Below are 21,485 nucleotides of genomic sequence, written 5' to 3'. Positions count from 1 at the left end.
CAGAACAGAAATGTGCCGTGAGTCAGGATGACCTGTTGTCCTGTGGGACCCTCAGACATATCTTTCACATGGTCAGAGGCTTTAGCATCCTAGGAAGGATGGCACAGAAGAGGTTGAAACGGGCAAAGAGAAGAGAGAAAATATTTGAATCCCAGGAGAACTAAATGGCCTTTAAAGTTTGTTCCATGTCATAATAACTTTTTCATTCATATGAGACCTTTATATTCTCCCTTTGACCTCTTCCTTTTGGTAAGCATTTTCTGTTCATGTTAATCATTTGAACAAATTGCTCAAACATACAAAAAGAAATTCAGTTATTCCACTGTGAGCACAAAAGATCCATCATCATTCAAATTACACTGTACTGTATAGCTTAATGCACGAGCCTATACTTCACCATGATGTCTTTATTTGGGCTAGTCAATAAGCTTTTATAGGAAAGTGGAATTAGGAATTTTCAAAAATTCTTGTTTCAAAAATGAGTCAATAACACCATAAACAGAAATAATCACAAACAGTTGACTTCTTCTGATAAAGAATATTAGTGGATAGGGATACAAAAAGAGTGTTTCAGGGTAGAATCATGCATTTCCTGGTGATTTTCTGTAAAAAAAAAAAACCAACAAACAATCAATCTCAACAGTGTAAAATCTTCTATCTAAAGTTTCATCAATTGGTATTTTTAGAACACAGCTGTATAAAATTCAAGTGAGTGTGTAGTGGGGAGACATCCTGAGTCACGAGAAGAACTAAGATCAAGCAGGTACATTCAGCTTTAACTTTCATTTAACTTTAACTTTGGCTGTGACTGAAATTAGGAAATGCCTTTGTACTTCATATTTGCAGGTGTATGATGAATCCAGTTGCATTATGAATAAAATACAGGTAAAGTCCAAGTGAATTGGTAGAAGAGCTTGTAATATAAAAAGGAAGTATATGTATAAGTGGCCCAGCTCCTTGGATAGTCAGAAGTATCACTAAAGCTCTTGTGATTTCAGATACAGTAAAATCAGAAGAAAAGCCGCAGAGCTGCACGCCTTACTTGTTGGTTCCTACAAAACCACACGCAAAGTTCTGACAAAGGCACGTGAGTCTAAAAGATCAGTCTCTTTTTTGGTATGATGGTAGTTGGTTGTATGAGCAGGCAGAGTTAGGCCCGTGAGTGTCCTGGCTGGGTTTGCCATTATTTGAAGAAAGGAAATATAATTCTTCCCACATTACCAGGTGGCAGCTGATAGTTGAGGCTTTGCAGGTGAGCTCTGTCAGAGGAGAAAAAACTCCTTCAAAACCCCTTGCTAGACCAGGAGGCAGCTCACCCCTTCGGCTCCCAACCCAGCTGCAAAGCAGTTCAACCCAGTAATCCGGGGCAGGGGGGTACGCAAGCTGCTCCCCATGCATGTCACGGCACTGGAGGGGAGGACATGGCAGCACCTGCCTGGGTCACAGGGCTCTCTCCATGTGCCATCACGTCCAGGCTGGCACATTGCTGGAGGACTGCAGCCACCATGCGAGGGAGGTTTGAGGGGGAGTTTTGAGCACCAGGGGCTGGGCTGAGTGATTTCCCCCGGCTGTGCCTGCATGCGTTCCCATATCTGTGCTGCTGGAGCTCCATACCATGCATTATTTTGGAGCAGATGTATGGACGTAGCTCTACCCTAGGGCACCTGCTGCTTGGGTACTACTGCTACCAGTGTAAGTAGAGCAGCACAGGACTGACAAAGACTACGCAGGTTGCCTGAGGCTCCGAGTAGGTTTTCCAGAAGTGACGTCTGCCTGTCCACGAAGACGGAGCCATAACAGATGCCCTGCTTTATTCCCCGAAGGCACAAGAAGTTACTTTGATGCTGGAGAGCTTTATTTTTCCCCACAGCGCTGCTTTGAACAAAGGCAGGAATCCCGCACTTGTGGTCTGAAATAATGAAAACAATTGGCTTAGACTGACCGATTAACAAAACTCCCATTACAAAAAAAAAAAAAAAAAAAAAAAAGAGAAAGAGAGAGAGAAAAGAAGTGGAATCATTATATACTGCATTCCTTATAAACTCAAAGATCACATTCAAGGCCTTCAGGGTCCCCAATATTTAGCTTTCAAAATGAAGACTTCGCAGTCTCTTTATTACTTATACCTGGTCAAAGTCACATTTACCTGCTCTGCGACTCTTGTTCGTAACTGATCATTAGCTTTTCAGTGTGAATGAAATTATCTTTAAGTTTAGAAGTCAGTTTTTGTGAACTTTTAAAATAATTATTCAACTGACTATGCAAATTAATTACCCTTTAACCTTGTTTGTGAGCTCCTTCTGGAGAGACACCAAGGACGGCTGCAAACACGACTGAGAAAACGCAGCTTTCCCTTCAGGCAAACGTTACTGGGCGGCAGTTTTGAGACACTCACCAAATTGCACCATCAGTTTTTCAGACCGTGACCAAGAACTGTGGTGTACGTGTATGTTTGGACAATTTTGCGATTCCAATTCCCAGTGTCACAGCCCCGTGAGGGGGCAGCAGGGCAGGGGCTGGCAGCCTGTCCTGTCAGCCGGGGGCACCAGGGCAGCCCCAGCCCCAGGCATCGGGCACCTACCTGGGGATGGGAACAGGACACTGGCTGGTGGGTCAGGCAGGGGTGGTCAGGCTTGGTGGTGCCCTTGCAGCTCTGAACAAAACCGTGAAAGCTGTGATGACGGAAAAAAAAAATACACCACGATGATGGGGACTACTCCGAGTAAAAAAATGACCACAGACCACAGTGTCAGAGCACCTGAATCCCAGACTTATGGAAAGACACTGGCTATTTGGAGGCTCGTATTGCTTAGAGACTGGAATCTGCTGCCTTTGATGGAGATTTTTGCATTGGGAAGTTGTTAGCCCTCTGTTAGGATGTGCCTCTGGAGAGAGATGGTTAGCACATGAAAAATCAGCGGATTTTGAAACACAGAACCCTTATTTTTTCATGGGCTAATTAGAAACATGCCACAGATACAGAACCTGAGCTATATGTAAAGTTCCGAGTCAGATATAAAAGATTATCTGAAGGAAAAAAAGCCTGCCTTTTCCGTTCAACAACACAGGGCTTGTGCAAGTTCCTAGTTATTTCATTCAGGAAGAATCAAAGTTTCCTTTCAGCCACAGAAAAACATTGAGCTCTGACTCTTTTGTGTAGCCAAACACAGTGCTAGTAGCAAAGAGTCATGCTGAATCAACCAAAATGTTTATTTCCAATATTTCAAGAAACATTTAAATGACAAAAGACATTTCAAAGACAAAAAATTCCTCCTGTCCCAAGGACTGCTCCAAGAAGGCTGCTTTAGGGCTTCAGCATAGGGTTTCACGTGAAACCCCTTAATGTGGGGAACCACTCAGAACCTCTGCAGTCTACTTTTGGAGTCAGTGATTATTCTTACAAGGAGAAGACTGCTTTGGTTTGCATTGCGGGGGCTGTTTCCCCAAATTTATATGGCTACTCCTTTTAGTAAAGGTCACACACAATTCTCAGCAGTATGTTATACTCTTGAAATATTAACCTAGATAACCAAAGAAAAATCAGAAGCATTCTGGAAGAGTCTTTTAGCTAGGTTTTACTCTTCCTCTTTAATACACAGTTCACTAAGGCACAGAATGCAAAGTATTTCCAGGAGGATCTGCAATGATGATGGAGCAGACAGCGCTTTCCAGGTAGCAGCGTCATTGTAAGATGCTACCCCTGGTCAGCAGACATCAGTAGACAGAAAATCCTGCAACTCAGAGAATACCCCATTATGTTTGATTTTGGATTCTTTAAAACAGGATGAGTAAAGAGAATCCAAACAGCAAGGTCAGCCATGATTTTATTAAGGAAAAACCATAAAAGGACCATATTCTGAACTTACCGCTGACTGCTATCAGCCATCTCGGTTTGCTCACAGCAGCTACAATGCACAGCTCCCAGGAGACGACATGCAAAACCTGTATGGCTCCAGTATTAAGCTTGAACAAGCTTTCAAGCTACCTTAACTTCATCTTTAGAAGACTACACTAGAAACACTGAAAACAAAGGCCAAAAGTGATGATGAAATAAACGAACTATTCACTTTGAAGTTTAAGCCTTCCAGACTTAGAAAAGAGTGAGTAGTCACTGAACCAGACTTCAGTGAATTCCCATAGGAATAAATGTGTCTGGTCACTAGGTGTCAGCCTTGCCTGTACCAGAAGGACACTGGACCTTCTTCTCCCTACCCCAGTGAGCAGACGCAACTCCCAGCACTACAAATGATCACAGCAGTCTTGTAATTTGGGGAAAGGAGCAGAGGAGGATGTTGTTTGTGTGGGATGCTTATGAACCTGGTAATATAATATTTGTTACCCGCAGGTTTGGATGCTGGAAACAACAGCATGTTTCTTTCATGCCAAGGAGACGTGACTGGAGGTCAACTGCAGAGACAGCAGAGGAGTTATGCTCTCAAACAATGAATAAGTCAGCAGGGTATAAGCGATGAATCAGTAACTGTTTTGCAAGCCTCACAATATTTACTGTTTAACCTAAAGCACCAGTTCCTGGAATAATGCCATCACATGAAAATGCTGGCTCCCACTTCTTAAATTTGCTTCTAGCCTTGCTGGATACAGGAACAATGCTTGGAAACAAGATCCCTGCAGGGCTGAAAACTCTAAGGACAACAAAGAAAACCTAAAATGTATTCTTTAAATAATTTCTTGAATACTTACAGTTTGTAACAGTACAGTCAGCAAAAACAATGAGTAATTAAACATGCAGCGGAGTTTCAGTGGTGTTTGCAGAATACTCGTATGTTCCTGATTTTGGAATCTCTTCAGATGGAGACTTTCGTACCTTGGTTCTCATGTTCCCAAGTCTGCACAGGTTATCTTCTCTTTTCGCTAGGGCCAACTACAGTACCACAGCTGCATGTCATGGCCCATAGTGGTCTGCTGCCATGGCAGTTTCCTAATACATTGCAAGCAAAACCATCCAGCTCAGCTGAGAGCAACAGTTCGAACTGGGAAAACGCACTTTTCACAAGATGCAGCAAAAATGACTTGGCAGCTTTTTACCCTCCATTTTCTTCTTAGGTTCTCTTAATGAACAGATAAGCTTTTCCACAATAAATAAGGACAAAATCATAGTATCCCAGTGCTTCGATTCCCTCAGTTACATACAAATGAGTGCAGAAAAACTGACCCAGGTAGAATTTTGCAACATGTTCACGTCCTTGCTATGGTAATTCATTTCATGATCATTCCACGGTAAACACCTGTCTTTAATGATGAACCTAGAAGGGCTGGAGACTTCCAATAACAACAACACCCAACAACAAAGTCATAATTAGCCCAGACATTTCACAAGTCCTAGAAGTCAGGGCAGCATCAACGTCAAGCCAGCCAAGTCCAACATAAATCCAGTAGAATAATATTTTGACTGGAACAGTCTCAATCCTAGTACATGGGCCATACCCAGACTGCCTGCTGTGGTGACTAGTGCAATTGCTTTGCCAAAAAAAAAAAAAAAAAAAAGGGGGGGATAAATGATTACCTATGCACTAAAAACCAAACACGTCTGAGGTTTCAGGGACCCAGAAGTCACTGAAAACAGGAGAAATGGCAAGTCAAAATCTGTAGAAGATTCAGTCCCAAATCTGTCTTTTATACACACACCACAATTCACCACAGCAGTTGTAGGGGGGACCCTAAGAGACGCACTGGACTGCATGTTCTCAGAGAGCAGTGAGACATCTGTGTTTCAGTATCTCAGTCACCTTCTCTGACCATTACAAGCACCACTTGCTGAAGGAGACACCTCAGAGGGACACTATCCTCCTCTCCCATTTTTTCTCATTTGCAAGTTCAGGCAACTTTAATTTCCCTGCTTTGCTTGCAGAGGAAATGCACACATTCGAGTTAGCACAAACATCAGCAATGTATTACACAAGGGCCAAAGAAGGCAGGAACGGCAATACCAGTGCAGAGCTGTGAGCCGGGAGTCATCCACCTTGGAAGAGTCAGAGGCTTCTAGGTGAGGATGCCACCAATTTCTGTGTCCTGGAAAAGCTGTGCTCTCCAATAGCTGTAACATAACGCATATCATCTAATTGCCAGCATTTCACCTCTTGTGGCACCAAGATGTCCTCTGACTTGTTTTTTATTAAATTAGCACACTTATTTCCAAAGACAAACACAACCCCGTACATCAAACTTCAGAAGTTCCAAATGCTGAGCTAGGCAATCCACACTGGTGGCTTGTGATCCACAAGATCTCCCCATTAACTTCAAGCATCTGGGGTCACTGAAAACACAGAGTGCAATTCAGTTCCAGATACTTATGTTTTACGTGTATACAGCTGCACTGTATGTTAAAACTACTGTCACAGTCAGTGGAGCCTAGAGCGCAATTTAGCTGCTCAGATGTCTGCTTCAGGCTAAACGCAGCGATTCTCCAGGCTCCACTGACTGTATCAATCAGATTTCTACTGACTATGAAGTGAGCTTAAACAATTGTCTACATGTGAGCAATGTAAATTTAGACTTGCATTAATTTTGAAATTAAGACAGTATCTCACTATACTAAATTTATAGGGAACTTTGGATTCCACCTGTTGAAGCTCTGAACCACAGCTACATGCAACAAAGTAAAGAAAGCATCTCCCTTGTCAGATATTAAGAGTGAATTTATTGTCTTAATTTAAGGTACTCCACACTGGGAGCAAGGCAAACTACACTAGCACCACAAAAAAATCCATAACCACTAGTTAATTGTAAATTTACATATCAACTTATTTTTCATAGACTGCTCTATGTACACAAGCCTCTAGCTGTCATTACCTGCACAAGGAACAACAATAAAAAAATAATCATCAAGAAATGGCAGACTTTCAGGCTAACTTGCCCTTATTTATAGATTAGAGAGCAGACGGGACAGTCCTATCATGAAACTAGAACGAACCTTACAGATGCTGGGTTTCCAAAAGTGCAAGGAGAGACTGATTTGGGCATTGATGCATTGAACGCAAAATTGCCTATCCATTAAGACTTGTATCTAGTGTGTGTAATTCTGAGTTAAGTGCACAGACACCCTTCTAGGAGCGTTCCTTGACTCTGAATAAACTCCAAATCCATTGCTCAAAGGCCCCTCTAACTCGGTCAGCATGTGTCTTGGAATCTACAAGCTTAACAAGTAAACAGCATTGCTGTTGACATTTTTAACAACAAAAGCAACACCAGTCCAGGAAACTCAAGCCACGAAAAACGCCCTCGTATAAACAGATGCAGGAATGATCAACACTTTTCCTGCTCCAGAGGCACATAAAACAACCAGATTTTCAAACCCAGAGTGGGCCAGACAGGATGACACTGTGAGAATGATTGAGCCCTGTAGTTCCCACCACTACAACGAGAGAAGTGAGAAGAGACCTCGGGAAGATGCAGATGCAACAGAAGGAATATTAACCAAAGGAGACAGAATAGATCTGAGGACAGTTCGCTTCCACTGAGAAACCAATAATTCTTTAGACAATGCCATATATTCCTGCTACAAAAGACCAAGATGGGCCACCTGGGCTAGGAGATGAAAGACCTTAAAAAGTTCATAATTTTTTTCTGATGGGCAAGAATTCTGTCACACTAGGACTTCTAACTACATCTTTTCATAGACTAAACCATAACACAGTAAGCTGAAGTACACACTGCAAGTTATGTAAAACTATTCCCATCTGATCACCGATCAAGACACTTTAAGAAATCTGCATATGGAATATTAAACTGGCCATTTTGGACAGACACAGCATCTTTCTTATTTTAGATATATGTAAATGTAATGTTTAAATATTTAAAATACAAAATTTGTGCAACAATTTCAAATTAGAGACAAATTTTAACAGAACTTGTGAGTGTTCAACAGTGCAAAATTAGCTTTGCATTAGCATTTTAAATTTTAGCAATAAAATAGAAAATAATAAAATAGCAATGGGAAGCTATCTTCATAATTGATCACTTATATATGACTTCCTGGAGCACTAACATCAATTATGCTTGTATGTCAAAACAATGTTGGCACACTGCCAGCAGAGATTCAGATCAGGGCCACTGATTTATTAATTTATTACTTTTTGGAAATCAGTGAAAGGTACAGTCAGCTTCTGGTTGTTAAACACAAATACTATACTATGAAGTATAATGAATGAAAAGCCAGAATGTCTTTGTTACACATATAAGTAAAAGGGAAAATGCATTTATTTTAACTTGCTTCGAGTCTGCAGTGAGCCACCTGTAAGTATAGTATTGACTGGCTGCTGTTAGTAGAGTCTATCTCATACGAAATAAGTGATTTCTAATTATCAAGGTATGATATAACAAAGTATGTACTTATTCAGAGACCTTTATTTTTATTTCAGTCTCACATATGTAATCAGTTTTATCAAGGAACCATTCAAAAGTATGATGTTGTTGATAAAATACTGAAAGCCATGTCAATTTTTATGGCACAAATAACATTTCTTTTCCTCAGCTACTTGATCATGCTTTTCCGGTTACAGCAGATTGGGTGCTCCTTGCTGTGTAATACATTGTTGCATATGAAAAACCCCTATCAAAACAGGATATCCAAGGCAATCATTTATCTGACAAACATGAAAACATGGTACATATTCCTAAGTAAAGAGAATGGCCCTAGATGCCAGTGCTGGCTTGAAGTCTTGCATCAGTGAGCCTGACCCTCATATAAACAACAGTCCATTGGGAGGCTGTTTATTGCAGATTTATTAGAAACCTTGTCAATAACTTACTTGTGCTTTTGATAATTCTGTATTCGGTTGCCAGGAGACTTGTGTTCCTGACGAGATAAAATGAACAGGAAATCCTCTATAGCCTTGTCACTTTTTTCACTAGTAAATAAAAATCAGAGCAACCATTATAAAATACTAGCTACTGTAAACAGGAGAGGGAAAAAAAAAAGAGAGAGACAAGCATTGCATATTTTAAATAAAGCAACATACAGCCCTTTTTGCCCTCTCCAATTATAAGATGATAAAAGATCACCTTTATAAAGTAGAATGACCGGATTTTGTGGAACGTGGCTGTTTTGGCTCCAAGGTATTTGTAGCGTTGTAGTATCAGAGCCAGGATACAGCTGCCTTGTGACTAAGACGTCGTCCACTGAATAAGTGCTATCCAATCCCTCAACGTCACCAGACATCTGTTTCCTGTTTTCATTCTTTCTTTCACTGTTATCATTTTATCCAAGTTACCCTTTCACCTGAAAACCATTTAGAAGTCTACAGAAACTAGCGCGTGCACGCGTGTGTATATCAAAGAAATTGATTTAGGAAAAAAAAAAATTGCTCAGAGTAATTTGTTCATTTTAATACAAAGAGCAGGAGTGGAAACAAAGTTGCCTTCCCCCCTCTTCTCCTCCCAAAAATACACAATGATACATAAACACTTTTGTCTTCTGGTCTTCACTAATATGACTAACTTCCTTCTTCGCTTCCAGTTAAGTAGCTTTCCTGTTGAATACCACCACCTCCACAAAATACAATTGTGAATTGATTCATAAAAACAGAAACATTATGGCACAAATAAGGGAAGGCAATAAATACTCTTCCCCCGCCTCCAACTCCTTCCCAAATGCAGGCAGTAGTATTGTAATAACAAAAAGAAAAAAAAAAAAAAAGTAAAAAAAAATATTGCTTGTCATTTAAGTTTCCAAACCAACAATCATCAGGATGCAGAACAGGATACATCTAAAGCGAGAAAGTTATTTACTTCACAGTCAAGTTAACACTAGCTATACTTTTTTTGGCACACGGTATTATTCTTAATGTGCCAAAAAAAGTGTTGTGCACCTTACAAAATATGAATGTTAATGCCACTAAGAACAAATTCCTGCTATTCACAATCCAATTTTATATTGGTGTTGTTTTGCTATGTTTCCTATACTTAAACCACCAATCAGGAGAATGACCATTACTGATAGCATCCACCACACATTAACAACAGACAATAGAAGCTGAAGAGTGAGCTGTCAAAAATTAGTAACTTTCCATTGTTAATCTCTGGATTTCAGATTATTTAATCAGCATGAGATCAGAAGATTTGTTTTATTTGTTTTGTGATTACAGATGCTCATATTAATTGACAAGGCAGTTTGTTGAGTGAAGCAAAAATATGGGTTGGTTGACAAACACCAACAAAAAAATTCATCCGCTTCTTGTTATTCTCTGAAAGAAAAAGAAGATATTTAAAAATGTGGTTTTTTCTTCCCCTCCCTGCCCCTTGAGGCAAACAAGTGAAATACAGGTGTTATACAGGAGATTCTGGCACTCAGAGGGCTTTCCCTAGGAGATGGGATGGTTTGGCAGCTACAGGAAACTGTAAGTAGCATTTCCAAAGGCACATGAAAATTGGAAAGCAAGACTCATTCTTGTGTTCTGGTCTTCCGGACTGTTTCCTAATAACCAAATTATCCCTATTTTAAAGCCAAATTCAGCTTCCATTAAAGTTCATGGAATTATGAAGCATCTCATTAACTTCTGAGAAGTCAGATCAAGTTCTGATAGATTAACTTAGTCTCCTCTCTCATCTTTCAATTAACTGCTTGGTTCATCATCCCAAATGCCCAATCCTAAGCTTCCATATGAAACCTGGAATATTCTTGCATAATACAGTATTCTGGAGAGATTGAAAAAAGAAATATTTGTTGGAAAATATTTTTCAATATGGTATCAAGTTGGTGTGATTAAAATACTGTTTCCCATAAAAATAATTTGTTCATAACTTTTCACAACATCTGAATTCATTTGTCCACTGTCACATATGCAGTCTATGATCAAGCTGAAAACTGAATCCTAATTGTATACTTTGTCCATCACATTCCCATCCTTCACAATCTACTCTCACCGTCTCATATTCATTGGCTCTGGATTCTGCTACGCATTTTTATTAAAGACTACATTTGTGTCTGGACAAGTTTTAAATTCTGTTTGAATAATAAAAGCCATTGATTTAAGATAGTTTGGGGGTTTTTTTGATTTAGATAGAAAGTTCTTTTAAACTGCACACCCTGTCTTTCTCAATTCCATCTGAAGGAACAAGACAAAAAATCAAGACCTCTTAAGTTCTAGTACTATTGATGGCAGTAGCAAAATCCAAAACATTGCTATGGAATTGAAGAGGTTAATCAATTATTCTGTACTTTGTTATTTCTGGTTGTTTTTAATTTTCCCCATCCAAAAATAGATCATCTGCCTCTTGGAGATATTCAAGATACCATTTTCTAAAACATAAAATATAATGCTACGTAACATGATTGTAAAACTAATATTAGTTTTGTACAGCCATGTTTCTGATTTTAAATTGAGAGGGAAAAAATATAAACTAATTATTAGGTCAAGTTACTCTTTGGAATCATTCTCTGAAATAACAGCAACATCAAAACATTTTGTCTGAAAAAATAACTGGCAAAGCATCACAAGAGAAAGTGTCCGAACACACACTTTATGTCAGACTCTACACTGTTTCCAAATGTTAAGACTTTTCATACACTGTATTATGACAACTAAAAAGTTGAGCGCTACACCAGAAGATTACATAAACAAAAATTTATGTTTTGTCTAGTATAACAGGAGTCTTAAAAAAAAAACAAACACCACTTTGTATCCATTATTTCATACCCAGATGTTTCCTGTACACCTGCAGTTGTCTCCAGTCCTGAATTCATGAGCTATAGTATTTTAACAGCCTCTCATCAGTTGGTTTTAGAATTTTCTTGTCTGCCATGTTTACGATCCATCCTGGAGCAAGACCAAAAAATATCTGTCTAGGATCCTTGCGTGTGCTTAACATTTTGAAGAGTTCATCCTTAGTTATATCTGGTAAGACATAACCGTATTTCTTGGCAAGTTCAAGCCTGGCTTCTGCAACCTTAGATGGATCTGCCAGGTACCCACGATTCCTAGCATCCGTGTAGTAACGGACCAGATCTTCAGGCGGAAGCATTCGCTTTGGAATAGGCTGGCCACGCAGAAAAAATACTACTGGCTTACATAAAATTTCTGTGGGCAAACATGAGAGAAAATTAGATACTATGCTTCATAATACATATTTAAAGACCTTAAATGACACCTTCTTATTTAGTATTTTGTGCTAAATAATTTACTAAACTCTTATTAATTAAAAAGTATCAAGCAAAAAAACAAATCTTAAGAATATTCTTGTTCAGAATAAGATAGTATTTAACAAGTTTCACTTAACCAAACAAACAACTCTGTTTTAACTGATATTTATAGTGACAATCTGTATGACTCGTTACTTCTAACACATTTAGAATGCCTCCTTCGGAAAGACACAATAACTAAGCTAGAAAATGCCATTTATTTAAAGGGTTGACTTCCAGGTTAGAAGCAATGCATTTGCATGGGTATTTACACAGTGTACCAACAAATGTCAAATTTAGTGTTTCTAGAAGTATTTTAAATAAAGAATCAATGGCATGTGCACTTATTTAGTCATTTGTGAGACTATCCTCGCCTCCTCAACTTTTACTGAATTTGGCAAATTACATTCCAGATCCTTTTAACCTTAATGTTTTGATTATTTTCTAGATTGGAAAAAAAAGAACTTTTATCATTCCAGGGTAACATATTTTGCACACTAAAAATGCTATTCCTCTTGTTCCTCATTCACACATGAAAGCTCCATTATTGTCAATAAAAACTGCATGAATGAATATTAGGCAGGATGCAGCCTCAAGCAAAGCAAGGCCTCATTCTTCAGTGAAAGTGTTCTGAAAACAATAGCCATTTTGACTGGAACGATTCTGAGCTTCTGTAACTTAGTTATTTCCTCACTTTAACTGGAAAAGTATTCTAAATTAAAAATATAAACATCCAGAGTGGGTTTTAAATCTATTTTTTTCCTGAATTTTCTTAGTGTTAAACATGTGAGAAAGAAGACAAAAATTCAAAGAAAAAAATCTTTTATTAGTTCCTTTATTTACAAAGCTACTTGGATTTCTTTGACTGGCTGATTGGTAAGTGACTATACCACGGTAGGGCTAAACAGATGAACGGTTAAAAAAGCAAAACTGACGATGCATTACAGTTCAACATTTGTGTAACAATGTGGTGTTGAAGCCCTTAGATTAGAAGTTGTTGATGATTCTCCAGTAAGAACTATGTTTGAAACTTTGATTTGGATCATTTAATCTTCATACATTTGGGGGGGAGGGGGGGAAGGTCAGAAATGAAAAGAAGTTCTTACCCAAACTCCTTGGATCGTAGAATGATGTTGTTACAACACCTCCATTTTTTTCTATGGTTGCAATTGCCAATTCAGATGCCCTCTGCACTTCAATATTTACTTTTGCTGAAAAGATATCAGCACCCTGTAAATTTCAACACATATTACAGTAACATTAAAATGAGTATTTTAGGACATACATTTATTCTTCTCTACAAAGTTGTAAGAAGCATTAAATCCTGCAAAATACGATGATTTGTCTGTTCCCTGCACCAAGACTGGTAACTAAATTGCTCAGTCAAGTCACCTGGATTGAATGAAAAAAGTTTGCCTGTCCAAAATATTTATACATTTCTTTCAGTACATTCTAGTCTTCTGTATTACAATACCAGTTCAACCTCTTATGTCCTCCTTAACTGTTATTTTTGTAGTCTCTCAGGTCTTAAAACATCATCCTGGGGTTTTTTGCTAACACACAGTGCCCCCCAGTGGATTTATCATCACAAAAATTCCACAGCAAACTAGTCTAGAAAAGCAAAGATGCTTCCAAAACATGGGAAGGACAATCTGACAGCGTGGTATGGAAAAACTGAAAACCCAAGGCTTTATACTGCCTGAAGTAATAAGTGCCTTGTATGCATACCTCCTCCACCAGCTGGACACCGTAATCCCTTTTGAGAGGTTGCACTGTTACACCTCTGGCATTAGTGAGCTGTGTTAAGTCAATTGGTTGCGTGGGGTCAACTCTACCCAAATCAATCAGGTACTGCAGCCTCTGAAGACTGAGTGGTTGATACTGACGTCTGCGGCTGGGGAGAGGAAAACAAAAAAACCCAAACAAAACAATGAGAAATTTACAAAATTGAAGCTTTAATAGGAACTGGTCAACTGAGATACATCACACTGTATTCCATTTTCTACCTACTCCTAAAACCACCAAGTAAATGTTTAAAACGCACCCATCCATAAGCCAAAATTTTAAGTTTAATTTAATGCAAATGCAAGCCCTAGTTACAGCCCAAGACTCCATTATGCCTTCAGGTTTGCTCACACCCCCCCACCTCCAATATGATATTAATAATTTTGCTGTTGCTGAGTTCAGTTTATTCCAGAATAGCTCCCTACCTGCCGACTGGTTTAAGGAAGTAAAAAAGATGAAGAAATTAAAGTGGCAGCATTTCTTGGTAAGCCAACAAGATTCTAAATAACTACCATCTTCAGAGTGAATCCAGTTTGGTAGCTTCACTGATACATTCAGGAAATATGACAAAAAAAATACACAGTCAAAACCAAATATATCCTCCCCTCCCACACAAATTTAGTCAAAGACTATCAGCCAAACCCTGTATGTGCTCCCGCATAGCTTGCCTATATTCATCAGGATTTTTTAGTCCATTACCACTGTACCTGACATCTCGCAAGTATTGAATGGAATCTTCCTCAAAATACCACCAAGGGAGAGAAATATTGAGAAAATATGCATTAGCCCATATCCCCAAAGGAAATTGGAATATTTTGTCAATAACCATCAGCTTCAGCAGAATCCACGTTTGCACTTTATGAAGTTCTAACTTTGCCATACAAACCAATCCTTAGAACAGTTTTCCCAATCCCAGTGTCTATGCCTACTGCATACCATTTATGCTGATGCTCAAAACTTTCTCATACAATCAGTTTAACCACTGCTATTGGAAACCCGTGAGTGGCAGCAGAAAAACTGAGAAGCTTATCTTTGTTATTGGCAAGCTAAGTAAGACAGGACAAGCAACAGAATTTGCACTGTCAGTTCCTAACAGAGCAAAAGTTCAAGAAGTAGAGGAACACTGCAGACAGAAAGAAGAGTGAGGTGAAGATAAACAGGCAGAGACATTGTTCAGCATGCTCCCATCCTGCCATGATAGTCTCTCTCAAGTGCACTTACAGCGTTCACTAGAAAAACATTTACAATAGCCTGGCATTGAAATTTTGCCAGCAACATTGAAAAGAAATTACAGAGTACTTTTTTTGTTTCCACATGCTGTCAGATGTGGTTAACAACAGCAAGACCCTATTAGTTTCTTGTCACTGCAGAAATATGGATTTTTGCTGTTGGTTATTCATAAACTCGTGACCACTGTTAACACAAGAAGCTCAGTGCCTGCATTCCACAGCATTTCCTTTGTGGAACTGTGGATCTACACTGTGTCTTCAGCTATCAAAAGTGCTTCTCATTTACTCTTATTATAATTTAAGCAAACAGGAGGAAATGACAGTACTTGGAAATGTAGTTTGAATCACACATGGAAAGTAATAAGACTGACAGAGAAAATCTTTGATAATCAGGACAGGTCTGTAAGTTATACTGTGTGCATAAAGAATGGAAATTTAAAAATGCACAGCTATTTGATGAAATTATAACAGCAAATGAAACAAAAATCAAACTAAGTTTAACAATTCACAAATAAATTCACATAAGTCCTTTCATTCTTGAACTGTCTGCTAGGTGTGGCACGTTTTTGTTACTACTGCCTATAACAACTTCTGTATCCATACAATGCTTTCATGACCGTACCTAAAAGCAACAAAATGGTTAGTGACCAAGGTAACATACATGCCATCTTCGGAAACAAAACCAGCTTTAAACAACAATAAAAAACAAACAAACAAAAATTTTGTAACTGTCAATATCGTGAAGAAAACTAATAAAACACTGGCATAGAGATCTCCAGCTAAGAACAGTGACTGGTTAGAAGAATCATTTTAAACACTGAAAAGCTGAAAGAAGGACATGGCACAAACAAGCACAACGTGAAAAGGGGACAGAAGTGTCAAACAAGGCAGAATGTCTGAGGAGAACAATTGTGAAAGATGACTTAATGGCTTCATGCAATAGATTTGATATTAAAGAGCTTGTTAAGATCCCAGGTGGAACAGATGGAGTGCAGACACACAAAGACTGCAGTGTTGCAGGGCTAAAAAAGTAGAGTGATGAAGAGAAGCAGAACTGTTTGGCTAGCAGCAGATCAGAGCTTCAGGTGAATAAAGCAAAGAGAAATAACAAAGCAAGGCTGTGGATTACACTTCCATGCCTAACATTCTCACTCGAGCCAATGGGAGGGTTCCCCGTCAATTCAATAGGTTATCTGCTGCGCAGACACAAGCATGTATGGAGGAGCAGTCTGAGAGGAGAAATGCAGTCGGCTGTAAAAGGAAGGGTAACCTGCTACATACGAGGGATTATGCAAAGAAGGGGGCAAATAAGCAGAGCTGTAAAACAACAGAAAATAAATGAATTCATTCAAAAAACATAATCTCACAAGAAATGGGAGATTCTGCTGGTAAGGAAGCTAATGATCTGAGAGGAATGTCTCGTTTTCAGTTAGGCCTGCTTTGTCATATTACATTCTGGCTTCAGGAGAAAGATCAACAAAAGCAGACAATGATTAATTTCTCAGTAAGTGTGAAGAAACTTACCTATGTCCCTCATTAAACCCATATTTTGGTATGGCCAAGTAAAATGGAGTTTGACCACCCTCAAAGCCTAATCGGGGGCGATTTCCTCTTTGTCTTTCTCCTTTGTGACCTCGACCACACTTCCTACCTCCATATCTTCCACGGCCACGTCTTCTCTCCTTGAAAACAATCAATGATACATTTAATCAACTACTTTGGAGATAAGTATCTACAAAACATAAGATTTCAGAGATATAAACAAGTGAGCAAAATGCTGATTCTTGAGGAAAAATTAAGAGATAGCTCTTTTCTAAGGTGAAAAATAGTCAGAAAAGCAGTTAAGGTGATTTTTGCAGAGCACAGCTCTAGGCAGGCACCACAAACAGCCTGAAAATTCATATGAACATGTATTGCAATAAAAGGAATACTAGTATTTAATCCTACCTCTTACACCCTCTTACACACTAAGTTAGAGAATTTTCCCGAATTAACTATTGATATTTCCTCCTATTTCATGAGAAAGTTGCTCAGAAGTTTCTGAACACTGACAATGAAAAAAGAAATTAAAAAAAAAAAAAAAATCAATTCTACTTCAAGAGGCAGGGGAACAGACTATATATGCTATGCATGCATATAATTCTTTCCGTGGACTCAGACTTTCTAAAGAGAATCTGCAACTGTTGCAATTTCTACCGACTACAAATCAAAAGACAAGACTGTATTTTAAACCTTTAATATTTTTAAAATTAAGACTGTGATACTAAGCTGTTAGTTTTCCGAGCACTTTAAATTAACATTGCAGCCATAAGTAGCAGTTCAGCAATCTTCTTGTACTCACCTCCTATTTGTGCCAGCAGGAAGCACTTGCACAGCGAAATGATGAACAGGATCAAAGAGATAAGCAAAGGTAAAACCTTTTTTTTTTTTTTTTTTTAAATTTAAAATCCAGGTCAGTTGCACCATTCAGTACAATTCATGGGTACGCAAATATTTCTAGGACTACAAAAGAGGTAGTAAGCAAGGGTGGAAATGAGCAGCTGGCAGTGACTGCTATTAAATGAAGTGGTGCCAGCTCACTCTGACATAACTAATAAAGTTTTCTGTGTAAGGTGCCTTCATTTAAGTCATATACTGAAGAATTTGCAGCACTAAGGCTCACTTTGATTTTTTCATGCTTTGTCAGGAATAAGACAGAGCCACATGCTTCAGAATCTCACTGCCATGCTGCACAGGGTAGAGTTCACTGTTCAGCTCCAAGAGGCACGATCACATCTGTGCATGGCTTTGATGGATCCATTTGATCTTACAAAGTTTTTCCCATTTAAGTCAACATTCACTGGAGTGTGAATGCATGTGGGAGGAGCAATGTCATGTTGCTAACTAGTCTCATATCTGCACAACACAATTCACACACTTGCTATTTTCCATTGTATTCCTCAATGTGGATCAGTCAGGCTGAGACATGTACAGCAACACATTTTAAACAGTATTTGTACTGCTTAGAAGCTAACTTTGGCTAAGTCACAGCATAGGCACTGTTGGATCAATAATAATGTAAATAATTCATTATTAAAGAGACTACAGTAAGCCTCTTCAATTTCTCATTTTTTGTGTTCAACATTCAGATAACCAAACTTCAAGCTACCAAGTCTAATGCAGTTAGACTGCAGCACAGAATATTGAGTAAAACTCGGGTCTGAAAATGGCTCATTACATCACAGTACTTGATTATTAGACTGACACCACAAAGACAAAAAATTTGATGTTTTATGCTCTTTATTGTGTCTGTAAGTTTTCCAAAGTTATGGAGCACTTAATGTGCACTGAAATATTAGTAGAAAAGTCAGTATGGACATACATCAGAAAAAAATACATTAATATGTTTGAAATATCATCTGACCTAAGATGCACAGCTTACCTGTATTAATACTAAATAGAGTTCAGGTGCAGTTTTATGCTAGACTAGACTATCCCTGCCACCAAAGGAAGCTGACTCGTCCCCAGCCCACACGCTATGCTTCTTTACTCACAGCACCTCTTTGCTGACACAAGCAGTTGTGTGGCTCTGCACTGGGCAGGTCAAGGAATTAAACTAGATGAAAACTAATTTTTGTCTAACTCGTTTTCAGCTGTTTTAGTTCCCCGCTCTGGCTCACTGCCCAACCTTTAGCAGCAGTACAAAATATACAGCGGGTATGAGCACCTGGAGGCAAAGAGAGGACACAGCTGGCCCACCCTTTCTGGCAGTTGCCCGTACACACACCAGATTACACAGTAACTCTAGTTAATATACCAACAATATCTGGTCACAAATTGAATGTAATCAGTACATTGACCAGATTTTAGATTGTCAGAAGAGCCAATCAAAACTTTTTTTTTTTTGCAGCAACTTCTGTTTGTGAAGTCAAATGCTCTTCAATCTGCTTATTTGAGAACTTGAGTGATCACAGAATAAGGTAGTCAGACACCAAAAGAAAAATACCAGAGAAACAGAGCTGAGGTCACTTGTACAAACTCTAACTGAAGGCAAACAGTCAGCAGTAACATGGGGAAAAAAATGCTCATTTCCTGTACGGAGTTGCAAGTTACTTGCTAAAGGCCCAGTAGGGATACAAAAATCTCTACTTTCAAGGTAAAAAAAAAAAAAAGTGTTTTCCTAAACCCAACAGCTACCTTGAAAAACAAAAAGTCCTGAGACCAAAGACTGGTAGGAAAGCATCAGTTCTAGTAAATCTCAAGTTCAGACTATCTCACAACCTCTGGATGTTAAGCCTGAAAATACTATTTGGGAGCCTGGATTAGTTTGAAAAACCTTAAGAATCACTACTCCAGCTATGTACAGGGCTGCTTTCAGCTCCGCTTGATCCTGGCCAATCTGGGTGTTCACAGCTCCAAATGAAGTAACTTGACAGGGGAACCCCAAGAGTTGCAGGGGGGGAAGAATTTCCATTCTCTTGTCTTGTCACAGGTCTAAGGAGTTACAACTATGCAGCATTCACCAGCTCCATAGACATCTCTAGGGAGCCTTGAGCACTGACAGGGCAGTGCTGCTTGGTACTCCCTATCAGTCTTCTGATCTTATGACTTTAGCCATTGAACCTCATCCCCCTGTTCACTGATATTTCCCCCAAACCAGGTGGGTTTCTTCCTGGTTTCTTTTCTTTACTCCTCTATCACTTTATAAGGGGACAGGGAAGAGAGCATTTAGTTTCATCTTTCAGAAATCAATAGTAACAAGAAATCCTGGCTGGCATCATGTTCCTTTTCTTTTTAAGCCATTTAACCTTCCCTTTTCAAATGTATTACCCCATCCTATAAACACTTGGTATTCCATACTTTTTTACTGTTTCCGCCCGTCCCCCAACGATGGCCCTGAGGTTTAGCTAGGGCCACTCATCAGCCAGTTCTCTGTGGGGATAGCCATACACACCGGCTACAGAACATAGAAAGGGCAAGAACAGGACCAACACACATAACACTGCCACCCGCTCCTCTGCCCTCCCACGCCTATTCTGGCCAGGCCGTTCTCCCGGGCCTGCCGCAGCCTCCCAAAGGCTTTCTGACAGCCCTCGAGGCAAACGCCACCGGGGCCGGGAGTGCCCGCTGCCGAGGCGGAGTCCTGCCGCCGGAGGAAAAGCATGCCCGCGACCCACCCGACAAGCTGCATGCACTCACCCGCTTTTTGGAGCCTAGGCTGGGCCTTAAGTTGGCCAGACTGACCCTGGGCAGCGACCGCAGCAGCTCCAGGGCCTTGGTCCCGCCATTCCCGCTCATGTCCGCTCACCTCCCAAGGGCGGCAGCAACGCTCGCCCGGGCGAGCTGCTTTACGGCAGAGCCGTAAACCGCACCTCCTGCGCCTTCCCAACAGTGTCGCGCAGCCCCCTCCCGCCGGCGGGGCAGGGCGCGGGCGGAGGAGAGGGTTGGCCCCGCGGCTTCAGCCGCGCTGCGGAACGGCGGGCGGGGCCCGGGCCGTGAACGCCGCCCGGTGATTCACAGGCGCCCGAAGCGCAGAGCGGGGAGAGGCGCGGCGTGCCGTGCCCGGGCGGGGCAGCCGAGGAGAGCGGTGCCGCCGTGCCGCCTCCGGCTGAAGCGCCCTCGGGGCCGGCGGCTGAGCGGGATGGAGCCGGGCTGTCTCATCGGGCCGCGGCCGGCTGGCTGCCGTGTGCGCGCTGTGCCGGGGGAACGGGGAAGCTGCGGAGGGTTAAACGTTAACGTGGATCCGTTCTTTTCATCGCCTTTTAGCGAAGAGTACCGATGGGTTAGGCGTAGGTCCCAAACTACATTTCGCTGTCCAGTATCTACCTTTCTGTTATTCACATGGATCTCAGCCGAGTATTTTAAAGCCAAGCGTTTAAAACCATCAGGCTGCACCTCAAAACGACCAACTGACTGACGGCGCACGAAACGCCGATCAACTAAAAGTGCAGCACCCTGTGTCAATCCAACAAGTGTAAAGGCGGATGCTTACTGGATATGTGCATTATTATTAGAGACTTCCCTTGTACTGCTGCAGTACTTGATCACTTTTATTATTTTAATCTAAAAAGTGGACCTACTGGAAAGTCATACAGCAGTTCCAATCGGTGTATTGGTCTGGCGGGAAGTCAGTTACCCTCTGGCGCAGGGGGTGCGGGCTGTAGGCTTACCTGAGTGAAGAACTGAATTAGGGAAGCTGCCGCTGAGAAGTTACAGAGCAGAAAGGCCGGTTCCCCTCGTGAAAGTCACCCAGTACTTCTCAGTGTAATATCCTGCTTCCAGTCCTGAAACTTCTGTTTGACCAAAACCTTCTTCCATGTTGAATGTCTGCTTCAGATTACATTGTGGAGAAAAGG

General features: G+C 40.4%; 1 protein-coding gene across 5 annotated transcripts; it reads right to left on the bottom strand.

Annotated features, from left to right (window-relative positions):
• Positions 1-1,735: 1,735 nt before the first annotated feature.
• On the bottom strand, positions 1,736-20,488 carry MRPL15 (mitochondrial ribosomal protein L15). Of its 5 annotated transcripts, XR_012774457.1 has the most exons (8): positions 20,329-20,488; positions 16,675-16,832; positions 13,865-14,030; positions 13,243-13,366; positions 11,655-12,035; positions 8,769-10,202; positions 3,867-4,020; positions 1,736-1,909 (listed from the first exon to the last, which is right to left on the bottom strand). XR_012774457.1 is itself a non-coding variant. In XM_075494669.1 (6 exons), the coding sequence occupies exons 1-5, from the start codon at positions 20,425-20,427 to the stop codon at positions 11,698-11,700; spliced, it is 885 nt and encodes a 294-aa protein (XP_075350784.1). In that variant the 5' UTR covers positions 20,428-20,488; the 3' UTR covers positions 8,051-10,202; positions 11,655-11,697. The 5 variants fall into 5 exon arrangements, 2 of the variants coding, with proteins under 2 accessions (XP_075350784.1, XP_075350783.1); XR_012774458.1 differs by lacking the exon at positions 3,867-4,020; XR_012774459.1 differs by lacking the exon at positions 3,867-4,020 and having other exon boundaries at positions 9,022-10,202.
• Between the last annotated feature and the right edge of the window lie 997 nt (positions 20,489-21,485).

The sequence above is a fragment of the Mycteria americana genome, chromosome 2 (assembly GCF_035582795.1).
Source record: "Mycteria americana isolate JAX WOST 10 ecotype Jacksonville Zoo and Gardens chromosome 2, USCA_MyAme_1.0, whole genome shotgun sequence".
Taxonomy (NCBI): Eukaryota; Metazoa; Chordata; class Aves; order Ciconiiformes; family Ciconiidae; genus Mycteria; species Mycteria americana.
This window is presented reverse-complemented; position numbering and strand designations above follow the sequence as displayed.